Genomic DNA, 16,350 nt, shown 5'->3' on the forward strand with positions numbered 1-16,350 from the left:
AAACCAATGGGACAAATTATATCAAAAAGAACATTTCCGTTATAGTCTGAAACTAGTAGATTACCAACTACAGGCCCACATGAGAGAAAAACATAATTAAATTCAAGAAGGGGAGAAGGGGGCTTGGTAAGTTCCCACCTATCCAGTACAATGTAGGGGTATATGGCACATTTCCTGAGTGAAAGACACAACTACATCTCAGACTTTGGACTTTCACCTTACAAACATAAATAATGTAGCCTATTGTATGTACCCTCATACTAACCCAGAATAAATTTTTTTAAAAGTCTGTATTTTGGTACTGGTCGCCCCATCTTTCTTCTAGACACTTACAAAATCTGTGGACATATACAAATTGCTGTTAATTGTAGAGTGTTCTTTGTACTGTTTGCAGAGAGTCCTTGTGCCACTTGTAAAAACAAGCTTAAAAGTAATCAAATCTATCTCTCCAAAAGAATAGGCTAATGCTTAATAATACATATTCAATCAAAACATATTTATTAAGTACTTCCTATGTGTCACTACTGAATACAATTTGTAGAAGTACAATTTTTAAAGCATAGTAATGATTGAACTGTCTTATGCTGTATGGCTTGTCCACTTTATTCCTTTTAACATGTTGGAATTGATCAGACTTCAGTATTCAAATCATGAAAATCCATTTCCAAAGTTCAAAGAATTAGTCAACAGTTAACATACCCCTCCCCCAAAGATCTCCTTAAACAATGAACCCCTCCATGACCAGATGGATACAGAAGCACGATTCCCAACATTTCTGAGACAGCAGACATATCACATCCCCAAAGAACAAAAAGTAGCTCTTTGATCTCAGGGAGCTAAAAAGTAAATATAGTTGGTTGGTTTCCATCCAACAAGAACTCAAAAGCAGAAATATTAGTATTTTTAAAATCCAAATGACTGGTATAGTTAAAACAATAAATGCAATGGAAACTTGAAGCCATACATTTTCCAGAGCTTGATCTGAACCCAAGAAATGGATTCTCTGCTCAGAGAGCCCTAAGAAACCTCTGCTTTCATTTATGTTTCCTGTGGGTTAATTTTCACTGCAGAGCAGAAGAGCCAGGGCATTCATCAGCTTTAGGGAGAATTTAGGAGAAAAGTTAAACTCTGCTGTTGAATGATTCTTCAGATAGTACTGAAGCTACAATACAACATCACTAAATAACACAAAGAAAGCACATCCTGATACTATGTATTCCTTTACTCCACCCACCAGCCACCTACCAAAAAAATTTAAAACAGGTTGAGTCACACAAGATATATGTGACTTTAAAGTTTTAGTGACATACAGCTTACTGTTGCAAATGACTGGCAAATATGGAAGCTTAACAGTGACTTTAATACACAGTTATAGGAAAAACAAACTACTCTAGGGAGGAAAAGGCAGGGGAAAAACCCAAACACTTTTTTAAAAGACAATAAATATATTCAGTTATAAGATCTGCATCAGAAATATAGTGTTCTTTTTCTTTTTTCTTTTTTTTGGTAAATTTAAAAAACTTACCCTGAAGAGATTTTCCCAATCCCTGGCCCAGCTTCCACCCATGTTTCTGGAGTAAGCGGTGTCCAATATTATCCTGACAGATAGAACAGAGAGACAAACCAAAAATATTCCAATAATATATTCTTCCCTTCCTAGTGACATTTAAACAGGTGATGAGCAAGAGATAATTCTACAAATATGCATGCAAAAAGGTGCTAATAATAGGGTAAATGTGCCCAATAAAAGGGACATTAATATAAAAAGAATGCTGGCTACTATTTTATATGGGAAGGAGACATGGAGTAAGGGTCCTTTCTGATGGTGTGCTGGGCAACTTTTACACATAACACTTTAAAAAGGAGAAAAAAGGGAAGGGGAAAAGGGTAGAATACATTCATGAAGTTTTAAAACTAACATTAAAGAGCATGAGATCAAGGAACTTAATACAATCTTATCCACCACCTAAACCGCACCACTTTAAAGATTTTTTTAAAAGAAAATCTACATTGTGTTTAGTTACTATTTATGTATCAGGCTTTCATGATACAAAGTAAGTTATACGTGTAAGACTATCCCACCACTAGAAATGAAAAAACAATCAGAGCAAAATCCAGGCTAGACTTGATTGGTTTTTAAAAAACATATGTATATAAATATATAAATATTTAACTAGCATGCAGCCAATATTAAACTGAAAAAACAGTGAGGTTAGTAAAACAAGAAATTAAGTTGATTAAACAGAAAAATAAAATGAGCTCAAGCACAGACTGAGTGATGCATTTCAACATGTAATCTAACAAAAATGGTAAAATGTTAGAATGAAACAGGCCTAGCAGTAAGTTACCAGTAAAGAACCATTAGTGCATGTAGGGGGGAAAACCAACATACATAATGTCTCAGCTTCCCAGGAAGACACTGAAAAAGGTATTTCAATGTAAACTGTATTAAAAAAAAAAAAACCCAGAAACAACAATTAAATGTCAGCTTTTGTTTAAGAGGTCAGGGTGATCAAAAACATCTGCAGTTCTTTGTCCAATTTTTTGCTTTTTATAGTTAACATGTTAAGAACCAAGACAAAGCTAAAATAACCACAAACTGTATCCCAAAAAATGATGGTATTCATCCAGAGAAAAACACTGAAAAATTCTAAATACAAAGTATTCTATATGTGTCAATTGTATATAATTATGCGTAATTACATAGAACTAACTGTATCTGTTAGTTATATGTAATCTGGTATCACCACTTGAAAATAAAGCTAACAAAACCACAAATCTCTGCATTAAAATCAAGTACCTCAGACCAAGAGTAGTGGCCCAGGCCTCTCTATCGTAGCATTTGGGGGGCTCAAGCAAGAGGATCACTTAAGACCAGGAATTTATTTGCGGTGAGCTACAATGATCTCACTACACTTTAGCCCAAGGAATGGAACGAGATCCTGCCTCAAAAATACAAAACCCCAAGTATCTCATACTAAAATGTCTTCCAATTCCATACTCAATGATAAGATGTCCTGAGACGTCATAGAGGAAAGAAAAACATTATTTTACTGTTATCTTCTCTCACAGAACATTAGAAGACTATTAAGCTTCCCAACGCTTTATTTCTGTTGTTTTGAAAAAAGGACAACTTCCTTCTATAAGTTTATGACAGCATGCAAATTGGAAAACTGGGCTAAGTAACTGATTATTTCATCAGTGGGGAGAAAATTAGGACACTTTTTAAAAAACAGAAAGTCAAATTATAATGAAAAATGTGTTCCTAAAACAAAACATTGTTAATATATATAATCATTATGGTACACAAATTGCACTACAAATTATTTCTGCTAAGAACTGAAATAGTTAGAAACACTATAATCCCAAGTGATGACTCACAAAAACTTGGATAATCCAACAGTGTTTGTTGCTGCTTTTTCACTTCCCACCTCCCAACTGAACTGCCAGAAGAGGCATTCCCTCAGTGTCTTAACTATTTACAAGTAACTTTATTATTTAAAAAATTAAAAATCTCAATATAAGTAATGTTAGCAGAAAATGAAAATGTTAAAAAGCCCCTATTTTACTACTATCAAAACAAACTTACCTGTATATTAAATCGTTTTTCATATCATTATTCCTACAACTGAGTAATTCTGGAAAGGATAGGAATAACAAAATGATTCTAAGAATATATAGTTGATTAAGTTATTATTTGATCTCTTAACAGACTAATGTTTATCACTATACCTGGCACCAAGATTTAGGTGTTAAACAATGCTGACAAAAATTGTTGCTTCCCATCCCCATTTTTTTTTTTTTGTTTGTTTGGTTTTTTTTTGGTTTTTTCTTTTAAAGACAACTCTTCCTTTGGCTTAGTGGAGATGAGACATTATGCTGACTGTGTTATATTATGAATGCACTAAAATAAACAGACAGATGAAGCAGTATGCTATTTCCAAAAGCAGTGCAAGTGGAGTGAAAGCATTTCCATACGAACCTGGCTTTAAAAACTGGGCTGTCAAAAGAACAGTTAAATGTAACACAAAGTAAGAAACTGTCCAATCACTAATGGTCGTTTTTTTTTCTTTGTCTTGTTTTCAATTCACTGCTTGCAAGTAATGTATTTATTAAAGAAGAGTGAAAGCATAAGTAAATTCACGAGTCAAGACCAGCTGAGAGATTCAAGAGCAGCATGTTGTGACTGACAACAGTGAAAAGAAAAGCAAATGTTAAAGGGGAAGAAAAATAAGAAAAATTAAGGGTTATACACATTAGCACCACTTTTACAAAACCACTCAAGAGGATGGCTGTCACCTTCTCAGAAAAAAGCTAATGATACAAAATGGTAATGGCATTTCTCTAAAACTTTAGGTTAAAACTGTTCTTTAATCCACTTTCCCAAGTAAAAATAGGGACTGAAATGTTGGGGGCGATTTTTTTTTTTTTTTGAGACAGAGTCTCACTATGTCGCCCTTGGTAGAGTGCCGTGGCGTCACAGCTCACAGCAACCTCAAACTCTTGGGCTTAAGTGATTGTCTTGCCTCAGCCTCCCAAGTAGATGGGACCACAAGTGCCAATTTTTTTGTTGTTTTTGCAGTTGTCATTGTTGTTTAGCAGGCCCTGGCTGGGTTCAAACCCGCCAGACTCGATGTACAAGGCTAGTGCCCTAACCACTGAGCTAAGGGCACCAAGCCAGGGAGCTATATTAAGATATTAAACATGCTACTCTAAGCCCTTCTGATTATACTAAAGGCAACAGAAATGATACATCTCCCAGAATCTATTCCCCTCACCAACCTCCTGAGCAAATGAATGACTAATACAGAAAATCTGGACCATTCCTATCATTTCAAACTAGCTGCTTTTAGAGGGAAAAAAGGCAGTTCAATGACTTTGGAGAAAGTAGTATTCAGCATGGTCCCCTTTACTACCAAAAAAAGAAAAAAAGGTTTTATGAACACTCATCAAAACCCCAATAGCCTTAAGGCATACTAAAATAACATATAATATATATATTAAAAATAATAATAACAACATATAACAAAGTGGAACAAACCAGACTATCTACCTCTGAAATCATCAAAACTTTCACTGCACAACAAGGAACTCAATAATCTGCCTGTAGAAAATAAGTAATCTATTCTGTTTAGGGTTGTGATTTTTGGCAATTATTCCCAGAGTTGTTATTTATAACATTAACGTGACAAAAGTAACTTTTTAGTTCAAACACATAATCTAGACAGTAACAAGGGAGATAAGCATTAAGTTTACTTCTAAAATAGTAACTAAAAAAAAATTTTTTTTTTAAATAGTAACTCTTAATTTCAATCACTATAATAGTGTTGAAAAATCTTTTGGCTCTTGTTTTTTAAGTACAATATATAATCTGGGGTATAATTATAATCTCATATGACAAAAAAATATGAAATATTTTTAATAAAGCGATTTGGTTTATAACTAAGAAAGATGTATGACAGTGATAGGCTTTTTATAATTTAAATGTACATGGAAGAATTATGAGGAAATCCTAATTTTAAATTAATTAATGAGGCAACTGAATTTTGACCAAAAGTGGCAAGCAAAAAGCTGGTTTTCTACATAATTCATAAAGAGTTCCCATCTGGAAACTTAGTAAATGTAGAATATAAATGTCTTAACACAGTAACTAAGAAAATGCCAGGAAGGCTATGTTAACCTTTGTGATGAAAATGTGTCAAACGGTCTATAAAACCAGTGTATGGTGCCCCATGATCGCATTGATGTACACAGCTATGATTTAATAATAATAAAAAAAAAAGAGTTTCTATCTATATGTTACTCTCTCTGTTCAAGACCCCCAAATGGTAGCAGTGTAGTATATTCTTTGCTTGGGAATGAAATTCTAATTCCGGCTAAACCACAAAACAGAGCTGAAAATCTAAACTTTTTTCCACCTAGATTACCTCAGTTGGCCTTTATTTATTTTTTCCTACTTTTATTGTTAAATGTTACACTTTTATTCTTTGTTCCTATTAAATGTGAACAAGAAATATAATTTTTAAAAGGGAAGATCTTTGAAAGCAAGGAATGTATATTATAAATTACCAATATGCTAAAAACACAGTAACAGCAATTTAAAAATACCTCCCTATTAACTGTTTTAGCCATTCCTCAATATGTTTATTTATTAAATATCAAATACAAACTTTCTCAGGAACAGCTCTCCGCTCTATGAAGCTGTATACCACCAGAGCAACAGCATTCATTTCGGCAATAGCACTACCAATTTATATATTGGGAGCCTGACAAAATACAGATAAAATTTACTTTATTTTATGGAGCTGAATACAACTTATTTTATACTAAGAAAGAGATTATCATGTCTCAAAAGAAAACTATATTACAACTATGTCAGTAACTGTCTGAGTATTAATTCCACATTGAATTTTCTTTTAGTTGGCAGCCACATTCAATTTACACCATTTAGCCCATTTTCAATAGTGACAAAAATGGTTAAGACTCTTGAGTGGATTGTAAGCTTTGCTGATTGTGTATTAATGACTCTATAAGCAAGAACCAAATGCTACTATGTGAACCCATGCAAACAAGTTGTAAAAATTCCCAAAACAAAAAAATCTATATAGCTCACTACAGATGATACAATGAAGACTAGAGAGAAAAGCCATATAGTAATGCTACACCATTCAGCTCCAAGAAGCACATTACTTATAGTGCAGTCCACATATGGTCACTGCTAAATATCAAATCAGCAGTCTTAAAGAGTTAACAGTTTGGAACTAATGGAGTCCACAGATCTAAACAGATATGCAACATGACAAAATCCAATTGTACATACACTTCTAATTCCTAGATGACAAAACTAAACATCAGCAACTGGAATTTGAAAACTTACACTAATTTTTAAAACCTGTCCAGTCAACCTGACAACTATAAAGACAGGATTTTAATCAGTCAGGTAGAGGAAAGACAAACTAATGGCTGATGGGTAGTTGTACTTCCAACTGCAAAAATGACAACATATTTTCTTTTTTTTTTTTTTTTTTTTTTGCAGTTTTTGGCCGGGGCTGGGTTTGAACCTGCCACCTCGGGTATATGGGGCTGGCACCCTACTCCTTTGAGCCACAGGTGCCACCCGACAACATATTTTCTATCTATGATATACGCATTCTGACTTCTGTGTAGCTTAAGATCCTCCTTCCATGTGATTTCTCATCTTCTAACTAAGATAAAGGTCACAAAGGACCATATATCCTAAATAACACCAACCAACTCTTATAACTATAATGGAATCCTAGACTGGACTATAGCTTTATATCAAGTTCTCTAAGTAAGTATATGGAGGTCGTAATTACATTAGATGAGACCTAAAAACTTCTTAAAGCAATAATGACTTCCTAAAGAATAAAAATACTAACACTTTCCAACTTCCTCATTAATTCACATAATCAAGTTTTCTATCAATTCTTTCATAATTTTCTTAAAAAAGTGGTTTATTCTTGAGCAAAAATCTTTTTTTTTTTAATTAAAGAGTTAGAGTCTCACTTTGTTGCCCTTGGTAGAGTGCAATGGCGTCACAGCTCACAGCAACCTCCAGCTCTTGGGCTTAGGCGATTCTCTTGCCTCAGCCTCCCAAGTAGCTAGGATTACAGGCGCCCGCCACAACGCCCAGCTATTTTTTGTTGCAGTTTGGCTGGGACCAGGTTTGAATTCCTAACCCTCGGTATATGGGGCTGGCACTCTACTCACTGAGCCACAGGTGCCGCCCTTGAGCAGAAATCTTTTTTTTTTTTTTTTTTTGTAGAGACAGAGTCTCACTTTATGGCCCTTGGTAGAGTGCCGTGACCTCACACAGCTCACAGCAACCTCCAACTCCTGGGCTTAAGCAATTCTCTTGCCTCAGCCTCCTGAGTAGCTGGGACTACAGGCGCCCGCCACAACGCCTGGCTATTTTTTGGTTGCAGTTGGCCGGGGCTGGGTTTGAACCCGTCACCCTCGGTATATGGGGCCGGCGCCTTACCGACTGAGCCACAGGCACCGCCCCATGAGCAGAAATCTTATTGAAAGTTATGTGGTTAAAATAAAGAAGGGAAAATAAAACTTTAAAACAAATATTAAATACTTTACAAGTGAATTTTGATATGTTTTCAACATTTGCCTACTACAATTGAAATATCTGTATCATCTTACTAACAAATCTAAGTTTTAGAAGGTTCACTAAGAGTATAATACATTACTGTGTCTTTGTATCTCGTTTCCCATCCTACTGGTTTGCATCAAATTTACCCTACTACAAAACAAAAAAACCTTAATCCTATACTCACAATAACCCTTCACACAGGCATATTCTTGGCACAAACCTGCGCAGAGACTTCCACGGTTACCAGCTGCTGCAGATTACCTTTGTTAAAAAAAAATGACTAGACCTTTAGCTCCTGCAATGATCTGTAGACTCCCAAAGCTGCATATTTCCAGCCACTTTTGAGTTGCATGCTGTAGCAAAACAGTCAGCACCTCTCATTAGATATTGCTGCAGAGAAAGATTTTTTTAATTCAGCAGACTCTTTCTGTGTTAGAAGAAACATCATTCCCCCCTAAGAACAAAACAGCTCAATATATTTGGTGGGTTTTCCTTAGGTGATAGGGGACTCCTTTTGCTGGGTTACCATGGTGGGAGAACAGGGATAGGAACCCTACTTTAATGCCAATCATTGTAGAAGTTTCTTTTAAAACTTTAAATTTTATTCCCAAATGGTTAGGTGGCAGAAATAAGATTCCTCCTATCTTGTGTGTCCCTCTTCTATCTAACACATTGTAGGCCATGAAGTTTCTCCTACCATTACGTAAACTATAAGATCACAAATAATGCATGTGCATATTTATGTGTTTCAGGAGTAAATTTTCATTAGAAATAGAATTTATTATTATACATTTCTGAACATATATTTGTAAGAAAATTAAATATCCTATCTGTGTATTATACCATTTGCTATTTTAAATGGAAAAGACATTACTGAATAAATAACACACACATCAATTCCACTCCCCCTCATTGAGATAAATCAAAAATGATTTACTCAATAAGACTGTATTCTGATAGTGTTCTTCCTATATGATACATGCTGGAAAAAATCCTGGACACTGTGGAGAGGTAGAATAGCATTATCCAGATGTGCCACAGGAATAAGTTTTCCAAAAATCTTTTTTTTTTTTTTTGCAGGTTTTGGCCGGGGCTGGGTTTGAACCCGTCACCTCCGGCATATGGGGCCAGCGCCCCATCCCTTTGAATCATAGGCGCTGCCCCAAGTTTTCCAAAAATCTTTCAACAAAGCCCCAAAAGAACACTTTAAAAATGTTAAATATTTAATTTAGTGGTTTCTAAAAATCTGTCAAGTACAGCAACAATGAACACTAAGCTGCAAATTTAGTCTAATTTCCTGCTACTGTCAAGTCAGAGTACCCACAAAAACTATAGCTTATATAAGAATATTAATCATGGCTCAAAGAATATTAATCAACCATGCATCTTGTACTAGGACTTTGCTTCTGATGCTTCTGTTCTTAAACTTTGACCACCCAAAAAAATATTTAAATTAAAGTGGAAAAATTAAATCATTTTTCAAGCACAGATACTGATGCAGCCTACAGATTTCATTAAAAAATTCTGCCTTATAATAATCCATAAGATAATATGGAATAAGGCACAAACGTCAGTAATTTTTAACTTAGCAAAGTGGGCGTGGCATTTTCCTTATGTCAAAACACAAAACTGGACATTCAGCGAAACATCAGATGTGAATTCTCCCTCTGCAGCATTATCACATGCGTCATCAAGTACTGCCATGCCTAAGTCTAGCATCATGCCAGCACATTAAGACAGAAAGTACTATATGCAGTGTTCACTGGACCAGAAGGACAGAAATAAGAAGGGGAAGTGGGGGAGAAAGAAACCCTAGAGAAGAAATTAAAAAAAGGCAGACCGTGCAATACAAACCAGATCATGGCTGCTTAGCTAATATGGGCCAACTGCTGTGGAAGAAAAATGTCGAACACCCCAAGTTGTGTAAATTTCTGTAAACATCTAAACACACACACAAACACACCCAACACCAATCTAATTAGGAACATAAATATATGTTGATCCTTTACTATATTACAATTTTGAAAATAAAAGCTAAAGTTAAAATCTGTGTTCTCTAAATTGCTTTCTTATTTTCCTGAGAGAGAAATGGTGTTTCTTAAAGGGGAAAGAGAGATTATCTTGACTGTTACAAAGATTCAGTCTTTGACTCTCCCCCTCAAGTTTTACCAATAACTAACTCATGGAAACCCTCATAAAATATGTACACAGGGCAGTGCCTGTGGCTCAAAGGGGTAGGGCGCTGATCCCATATGCTGGAGGTGGCAGGTTCAAACCCAGCCCCAGCCAAAAAAAAAAAACTGCAAAAAAAAAAAAAAAAAAATATGTACACAATCACAAATATTAAATGCTGACAATGACCAGTTTAGAAATTTTAACAATGTATTGTGTTATTTAAAAATGATGTGTTTTCCTTGGCTCGGTGCCTGTAGCAAAGTGGTTACAGCGCCAGCCACATACACCGAGGGTGGCAGGTTCAAATCCCACCTAGGCCATCTAAATAATGAAAACTGCAACACAAAAAAACAGCCAGGCATTGTGGTGGGCGCCTGTAGTCCCAGCTACTTGGGAGGCTGAGGCAAAAGAATGGCTTAAGCCAGCAGTTCTCAACCTGTGGGTCACGACCCCTTTGTAACAATGAAAACAAATTGCAGCATTAGGAAGGTTGAGAACCGCTGGTTAAGCCCAAGAGTTTGAGGTTGTTGTGAGCTATGATGCCACAGCACTCTACCAAGGGCAACACAGTGAGATTCTGCCTCAAAAAAAGAAAAAATGATGTGTTTTCCAAAATGAAAATAATGTTCAAAAATTACGATTTTGGACAGGCAAGGTGGCTCATACCTGTAATCCTAGCACTCTGGGAAGCCAAGGCACGTGAATTGCCTGAGCTAAGGAGTTTAAGACTAGCCTGAGCAAGAGAAAGACCTCGTCTCTAAAAATAGCCAGATGTTATGGTGGGCACCTATATGTAGTCCAACTACTTAAGAGACTGAGGCAAGAGGATTACTTAAGCCCAAGAGTTTGAGGTTGCTGTGAGCTATGACGCCATAGCACTCTACCAAGGGCAACAAAGTTGAGACTTTGTCTCAAGAAAAAAAAAATTTGGGATTTTTTTATGGGCAGCGCCTGTGGCTCAAGGAGTAGGGTGCCAGTCCCATACGCCAGAGGTGGCAGGTTCAAACCCAGCCCCGGCCAAAAACCACAAAAAAAAAAAGAAAAAAAAAAAATTAGGATTTTTAAAAATACCGCCAAGGGTGGTACCTGTAGCTCAAGGAGTAAGGCGCTGGCCCCATACACAGGAGGTGGCGGGTTCAAACCCAGCCCAGGCCAAAAAATGCAAAAAAATTAAGAGCCAGGTAAATAATCATTAATATCTAAAACTAAACAGTGTGAAAAGATAGAAATAATCAACTTTGAGCAAAAACAAGATATTTCTTAAGCTACAGAGACCAAGTTTATCATGTTTCACAAGAGTCTGGTAAATATAACATATTACTCTTTAATAAGCTGTTTCTAATGAAACATTTCATGCATGAATTTATGGGCCAGGAAAGGCAAAATTAATAAAGGATCAAAATACATTTTACTCCTTTATTCAATTTACAAAAACACTAAATTTAAATTTGCTATCTTTAATAGAATATTGGTATGGAACAAAAACATTTTTCCATAAAAATAATAATGTTTCTAGATTTTTTGGACTGATTTCCCAACACATTAAGTATTAAATTATATCCCAAACTATATTTGATTACTGTAGTGCATGCAAAAAGCTCTAAACTATACTATCAGTTATTAATAAGTTTAATTTCATTCACATCAAGTGTCACACGAACATTACCTAACTGACTAAGACCCAAAATTAAACACTGATCATCTTACCGATTCTATAGGCTTGTCAAGGGATGCTTGTTCAATTTCCAAGTGTCCTTCTTCATATTGATCAAAGTGATTACCCTGAAAAAAGACAACTACAGTTATTTTTCAAAATCAATAAATACAATTAATAGCCTAACTAATAAGGGTTATTTTTAACTTTGTTTTAACCTAAAAGGAAACTCTACAATCCTCCTTCTTCAGTGGCCTATCAAAACTGTACCAAATTCAGACTTTTTTTTTTTTGTAGAGACAGAGTCTCACCGTACTGCCCTCGGGTAGAGTGCCGTGGCGTCACACGGCTCACAGCAACCTCTAACTCTTGGGCTTACGCGATTCTCTTGCCTCAGCCTCCCGAGCAGCTGGGACTACAGGCGCCCGCCACAACGCCCGGCTATTTTTTTTGTTGTTGTTGTTGCAGTTTGGCCGGGGCTGGGTTTGAACCCGCCACCCTCGGCATATGGGGCCGGCGCCCTACTCACTGAGCCACAGGCGCCGCCCCCCAAATTCAGACTTTTTAAAAATCTGTAAGAACAACTTATTAAAGGAGTGTAGGACTAGTTTTCTGAACTCTTCTTCCCCTGACAAGTGCTGAAATGCTAAACTAAGACAATACCAACCATTCAGGATATTCTTTCTTAGACTGACTATAATAAGAACACTGCAGAATCTTTTTTTTTTGTGTGTGTGTGTGTGGTTTTTGGCCGGGGCTGGGTTTGAACCCACCACCTCCAGCATATGGGACTGGCGCCCTACTCCTTGAGCCACAGGCGCCACCCGAACACTGCAGAATCTTAAAAACAAAGGGCCATGCTGTTTTACTCTCATAAATATTACATTGATTTTTTTTTTTTTTTTTTGAGACAGAGCCTCAAGCTGTCGCCCTGGGTAGAGTGCTATGGAGTCACAGCTCACAGCAACCTCTGAGTCCTGGGCTTAGGCGATTCTCTTGCCTCAGCCTCCCAAGTAGCTGGGACTACAGGTGCCCGCCACAACACCCGCCTATTTTTTGGTTGTAGTTGTCATTGTTGTTTGGCAGGACCGGGCTGGGTTTGAACCCGCCAACTCTGGTGTATGTGGCTGGAGCCTTGGCCTCTTGACCTACAGGCACCAAGCCATGAATTTTTAATACTAAAGAAAATAAATCATAATAGAAGAATGCAAATAAAATCTATTATAATACTCTTTAGTTAATAATATTACCTTTGACCAAAACTATCAAAACATTCAACTTAAAATCAATTGCTATCACCCAGGTTTTTAAGAAACAACCTCTTCACAGTTTCCAAATACAACTATTCCCCAAGGTGATCTACTAAGCAAGATAAACATGCCTATATAATGCCATATATGGTCATAATCAAGCAAGCTGTCACTGCAACTCTAATATGTCAAAACAGTTTTACAAATGATAGGTGCGCACAACTAGGACATTCTCTCTAATCATGGTTTTCTCAGAACTCCCTGCTTCATTAGGAAGAAACAGCTCATAACTTGGCTTTAAATCAAAATATCAATCTTCTGGTTCCATTCCTGATATAAAGTACAGGACAGGAGGTCCTGAATTGATCTAAGTCAAAAGAATAAAAATTTCAGGTCAGATGCAGTGGCTCACGCCTGTAATCCTAGCACCTTGGGACTCTGAGGCAGGAGAATCACTTGAGCTCAGGAGTTCAAGACCAGCCTGGGTAAGAGCCAGACCCTGTCTCTACTAAAAATAGAAGTTAGCTAGTTATGGTGGTGAGGTAAGAGGATCACCTGAGCCCAGGAATCTGAGGATGCATGAGCGACAATGAGGCCCCCACACTCTAGTCAAGGTGACAGAACAAGACACTGTCTCAAAAATAAATAAATAATAAAATGATTAAAATGGTAAATTTAATGTTATGTGTATTTTACCACAACAAAAATAATAAAAACCAAATCAGGGCTGGGTGCAGTGACTCACACCTATAATCCTAGCACTCTGGGAGGCCGAGATGAACGGACTGCCTGAGCTCACAGGTTTGAGACCAGCCTGAGCCAGAGCGAGACCTCGTCTCTAAAAATAGCCGGGCATGGTAGCAGGCACCTGTATGTAGTCCCAGCTACTTGGGAGGCTGAGGCTAGAGAATCACTTGAACCCAAGAGTTTGAGGTTGCTGTGAGCTATGACGCTACTACACTCAGTATACTGAGGTTGACAAAGTAAGACTGTCTCTGGGTGGCGCCTGTGGCTCAGTGAGTAGGGCACCGGCCCCATATACCTAGGGTAGCGGGTTTAAATCCAGCCCCGGCCAAACTGCAACAAAAAAATAGCCAGGTGTTGTGGCAGGCGCCTGTAATCCCACTACTCGGGATCACCTACGCCCAAGAGCTGGAGGCTACTGTGAGCTATGATGCCACGGCATGCTACGAAGGGCAACAAAGTGAGACTCTGTCTCAAAAAAAATAATAATAAATAAATAAATAAATAAATAAAACAGCTGGGCGTTGTAGCAGATGCCTATAGTCCCAGCTACTTGGGAGGCTGAGGCAAGAGAATCATTTAAGCCCAAGAATTAGAGGTTGCTGTGAGCTGTGATGCAAGAGCACTCTACAGAGGACAATATAGTAAGACTGTCTCTAAATAAATAAATAAATAAATAAATAAAGCAAACTTACAGGTATTAAAGAACTACCAAGTCATTCTACAAGAAGGAAAATAAGTTATCTTCTAGAAAAAGCCATTCTAGTTTATCCTTGCTGCATGAAAAAGCACTCAAGGTCTTCTAAACACAAATGAAATTATTAGCAAAATCATCTTTTCAGAGTTGTACCCTTCTGTAGATTACAAACAGGCGCCTACAATAACACTGGGCTTTGTTGTTGTTGTTGTTGTTGTAGTTGTCATTGTTGTTTGGCAGGCCTCCGGCCAAGTTTGAACCCACCAGCCCTGGTGTAGGTACTGGGTGCCCTAACCGCTAAGCTACAGGCATCACCCTAAAAATATGTAACATTTTAGAAGTTTAAATCTTGGCTCAGGCTGGCCATGGTGGCTTTTGCCTATAATCCTAGCACTCTGAGAGGCCAAGGTGAGTGGACTGCCTTGAGCTCAGAGGTTCAAGACCAGCCTGAGCCACAGTGAGATCCCATCTCTACCAAAAAAGAAAAAAAAGCCAGTATTGTGGCGGGTGCCTATAGTCACAACTACTTGGGAGGCTGAGGCAACAGAACTGCTTAAGCCCAAGAGTTGGAGGTTGCTGTGAGCTATGATGTCACGGTACTCTACCAAGGGCCACAAAGTGAGACTCTCAGTAAAAATAAATAAATAAATAAACAAGTAAAATTGCTTTAAAAAAACAAATCTTGGCTCAGTGCCTGTAGCTTAGTGGTTAGGGCACTGGCCACACAGCACCAGGGCTGGTGGGTTTGAACCTGGCCAGGGCCTGCCAAACAACAATGACAACTGCAACCAAAAAATAGCCGGGCATTGTGGCAGGTGCCTGTAGTCCCAGCTACTCGGGAGGCTGAGGCAAGAGAATCGCTTAAGCCCAAGAGTCTGAGGTTGCTGTGAACTGTGACTCCATGGCACTCTACCAAGGGTGACATAGTGAGACTCTGTCACAAAAAAATAAATAAAAGTTTAAATCTTATTAGGTAAACAGACTATGGTAGTGGTTACATGAATCTATACATGTGTTAAAATTCATAAATTGTACATCAAAATTACTGTATAATTTTTTTAATTAAATAAACATTTAAAAATAGGTCTAGAAGCTCATATAGAAGTTAACTCTTTTTTTTTTGCAGTTTTTGGCCGGGGCTGGGTTTGAACCTGCCACCTCCAGCACATGGGGCCGGCACCTACTCCTTTGAGCCACAGGCACCACCAGTAGTAGTAAACTCTTAAAACTAGGTACCTAAAAGACATGATGAGGGTAAGCTATTTTTAACTGCATATTTTTCCTTTTGAATTTCATGCTTATCGTATTTTTTTAAATGTTTAAAATATCTCATTAGAAATTTATTTTAAATGGTGTTAATTTAAAAATAGGCAGGTATGCTGGGTCATGCCACAAAAGCAAAACGTTTACCACAATGGCAGTAATCTTGAATAGTATAAAACATTTTCTACCTACCCCCAAAATAAGTGCAGCCTCAACACAATGACATTAAAAACCAAGTAAAAGTAAATACAAAACCAGGTGACTTTGGGTTTGATGATGACTCTTTAGATACAATACCAAAGGCACAATCTAAGAAAGAACAGGTAAGTTGAACTTCATTAAAAATTATAACTTATGCTCTGCAAAACACACTGCCAAGAGACTGGGAAAACAAGACAGTTTGGCAGTTTCTCACAAAACTAAACATTTTTACTATACAATTCAG

The 16,350-nt window shown here is 37.2% G+C and overlaps 1 protein-coding gene across 5 annotated transcripts in view; it reads right to left on the bottom strand.

The window, feature by feature from the left end:
* The window catches only part of GPATCH8 (G-patch domain containing 8), a 103,127-nt gene that overhangs the window by 66,223 nt on the left and 20,554 nt on the right, over window positions 1-16,350 (bottom strand). For 2 of the 5 annotated variants that reach the window (XM_053570293.1, XM_053570294.1), the window contains exons 2-4: window positions 12,005-12,079; window positions 3,983-4,000; window positions 1,526-1,598 (exon numbers count right to left, since the gene is read on the bottom strand). Coding sequence is in view for 2 of the 5 variants with exons in the window: in XM_053570291.1 (XP_053426266.1) it covers window positions 1,526-1,598; window positions 12,005-12,079 (148 nt within the window). In the remaining 3 variants the exon portion in view is untranslated. Of the gene's footprint in view, window positions 1-1,525; window positions 1,599-3,982; window positions 4,001-12,004; window positions 12,080-16,350 lie in introns of those variants that run through there. The other 3 variants (XM_053570291.1, XM_053570292.1, XM_053570295.1) reach the window with 2 other exon arrangements.

Source organism: Nycticebus coucang, chromosome 18, assembly GCF_027406575.1.
Source record: "Nycticebus coucang isolate mNycCou1 chromosome 18, mNycCou1.pri, whole genome shotgun sequence".
Lineage (NCBI taxonomy): Eukaryota > Metazoa > Chordata > Mammalia > Primates > Lorisidae > Nycticebus > Nycticebus coucang.